Source organism: Monodelphis domestica, chromosome 6, assembly GCF_027887165.1.
Source record: "Monodelphis domestica isolate mMonDom1 chromosome 6, mMonDom1.pri, whole genome shotgun sequence".
Taxonomy (NCBI): Eukaryota; Metazoa; Chordata; class Mammalia; order Didelphimorphia; family Didelphidae; genus Monodelphis; species Monodelphis domestica.
The window spans coordinates 26343319-26345844 of NC_077232.1; the positions used below are offsets into that span (position 1 = coordinate 26343319).

At 37.0% G+C, this 2526-nt stretch overlaps 1 protein-coding gene across 1 annotated transcript; it reads left to right on the forward strand.

Annotated features, from left to right (window-relative positions):
* Positions 1-463: 463 nt before the first annotated feature.
* On the forward strand, positions 464-1360 carry monDomV1R1268 (vomeronasal 1 receptor monDomV1R1268). The gene is given in 1 exon segment (NM_001166791.1): positions 464-1360. A coding segment is annotated over 1 exon segment (897 nt).
* Positions 1361-2526: the final 1166 nt, after the last annotated feature.

Below are 2526 nucleotides of genomic sequence, written 5' to 3' on the forward strand. Positions count from 1 at the left end.
GAAAATGCTTTCACCCATCACTTTAAAATAAAATGTGTGTCTCTGAGGAGATTCGTCCTTGTGATAGCTTAAGAATTTCTTGGCAGAAAGTGGCACTGAAGATTTGCAGGTCTCTGGAAGTGATAGGCTCATAATTTTAATAATATACACAATTCTGGGAAGTAGACAATCCCTATGTCAAGGCAGATCAGCATGTACTTAATAAATTGTAGTCTCGGTTCCCTAGGACACTAAGAAGCTGTGACCTTCCCAGGATTACATAGTTGATATGTGTCAGAGGAGGAACTTGAAAACAAATCTCCAATGCCACCACTGTATTCACCTCATTCCCTTACCCTTCTTCATAGACGTGAGTATGGATTTCCACTTGGTAAACCTTGAATCATTTACTATCATAATGACCTTGTTTCTCCCAGGTTACTTTGGATATGATGACAATTCCTCTTCTGAAGACATCTGAAGAATGGTTTTTCATGAAGTTCTTAGAATCATGTATCTGGTCCAGATTATCACTGGGGTTCTGGGGAACTCTTTTGTCATCCTTCTATACAGTTTCAAGCTCAGCACTGGCCACAAGACAAAACCTATAATCATTTTTCTTATTCATTTCCTCTTCACCAACATCATTTTCCTTCTTTTCAGGGGCATCCCAAAAATAATTGATGTTTGGGAATTTAACTATTTTGTGGATTTCACTACAAGTAAAATCATATCTTACTTGCAGAGAGTGTCACGAGGCCTTTCTCTCTGCAGTTCTTGCCTCCTGAGTGTCTTCCAGGCTATCACCATCAGTCCAAGAAGCCCCATATGGGTAGAGGTCAAAGCAAGAGTTCCAAAGTATGTTTTACCCTGCTGTCTTCTCTGCTGGATTTTCAATCTTTTGGTAGACATAGTAGTGCCAGTGTATGGCACTGGTCTGAGGAACAGAACGCACAGTAAAGAAAGATGGCAAATTGGTTTTAAAGCTTTAGACCTCTACCCCACCAAGACTGTCATGTTTCTTGTCTGGAAATTTGTTTATGATAGTGCATTTGTGGTTCTTATGGCCATTTCTAGTGGTTACATGATATTTGTCCTCTATAGACACCACCAGCAAGTACAAAATATTCAAATCAGCAGTGTATCCCACAAGAGCTCCCCAGAGGTCCGAGCCACCAAAACCATCCTGCTGCTGGCAACCACCTCTCTTAGCTTTAACTTGATGAGTTCCATGTTTATGATTTATATGACTTTTACTAAAGTAGCTAGTCCTGTGATGATTCATGTTTCTGGTTTACTTTCTTTGTGCTTCCCAACACTTAGCCCCTTTATTCTGCTTAACAGTGACTTCCAGATTACTAGATTCTCCTGTATTCATTGAGGGATGAAAAAGCCACCTTTCTTTGAATCCAAAATATGAACTAGAAGCCTAGCAAACAATAGAAGCAGGGAATTTTAGCAATTGGAGGAATAATGGAATATATCGATTGTAAAGCTCTCATTATATCAGTGAGGGAGTTCCTAGGATAGTGAGATCTTCAATCATGGCTTAGTATATCACTGAATAAATTATTTTAGATAGTAATGCCATGTTGAGTCTAGAAGAATCCATAACTAAAAAGTGGTTTTAAGTAAAAATCACTAAAGAAAATTAGTAAATATCAAGATGGACAATTTGAAATTGACAGAGTAGCTATAGAGCTGTCCTTAGCATCAGTAATATGGTTTTTAAATTCACATGTTTGATAAATATCTTAAACATGATCCTGAATCTATAACTGAAAATTTTGGTGCTCCAATTAGTTAACACATATTTGTTAAGGATTTAACTATGCAAATTCTAATTACATAGAAGATATTTGACACTAATCTTCTCAGTCTAAATTTGCATCTTCACAATTGCTAGTATTTCTACTCTTCATGGTCACAAAAACCAAATCACAGCTCTTCAGAGAGTGGAGGAATTAGTTGAGGATTAGTAGAGGAAGTTGAACCCAGATCCTCCTGACTTTGAGGGAAATTTTCTATCAATATTTTTAAACCCTTTATCTCCCATATTAGAATCAATACTGTTTATAGTTTCCAAGACAGAAAAGTGATAAGGGCTAGGGAATGGGGGTTAAGGGACTTGCCCATAATCACACAGCTAGGACATGTTTGAGGTCAGATTTGAACCCATGACTGGTTATCATCTCTAAGCTTGGCTCTCAGGCAACTGAGCCATCTAGATGCCCTCCAATAATTCTTTATTATTAGTTCTTAGACATAATCTGGGCAAATGCATGATGTTCAAAATAATATTCAAAAGTGACTTTTAGGGCATTGTTAGGGTGAATTCTAGATAAAATAGAACAGGAAAGACCAGCAAAAGTCTACAAGTAGAATTAATCAAGCAAGATCTTGCAGTTGCTGAAAATATAAGTAGAAAAGATTGTCAGAACAAATTATTGTAAAAAATAAGAAGCAAGCAGGGAAGTGAAATGCTGAGGTTTAAATATCTGTAAAGTTAGAGAAAAACATGAATTTGCCATCCATCTATGAATGTGG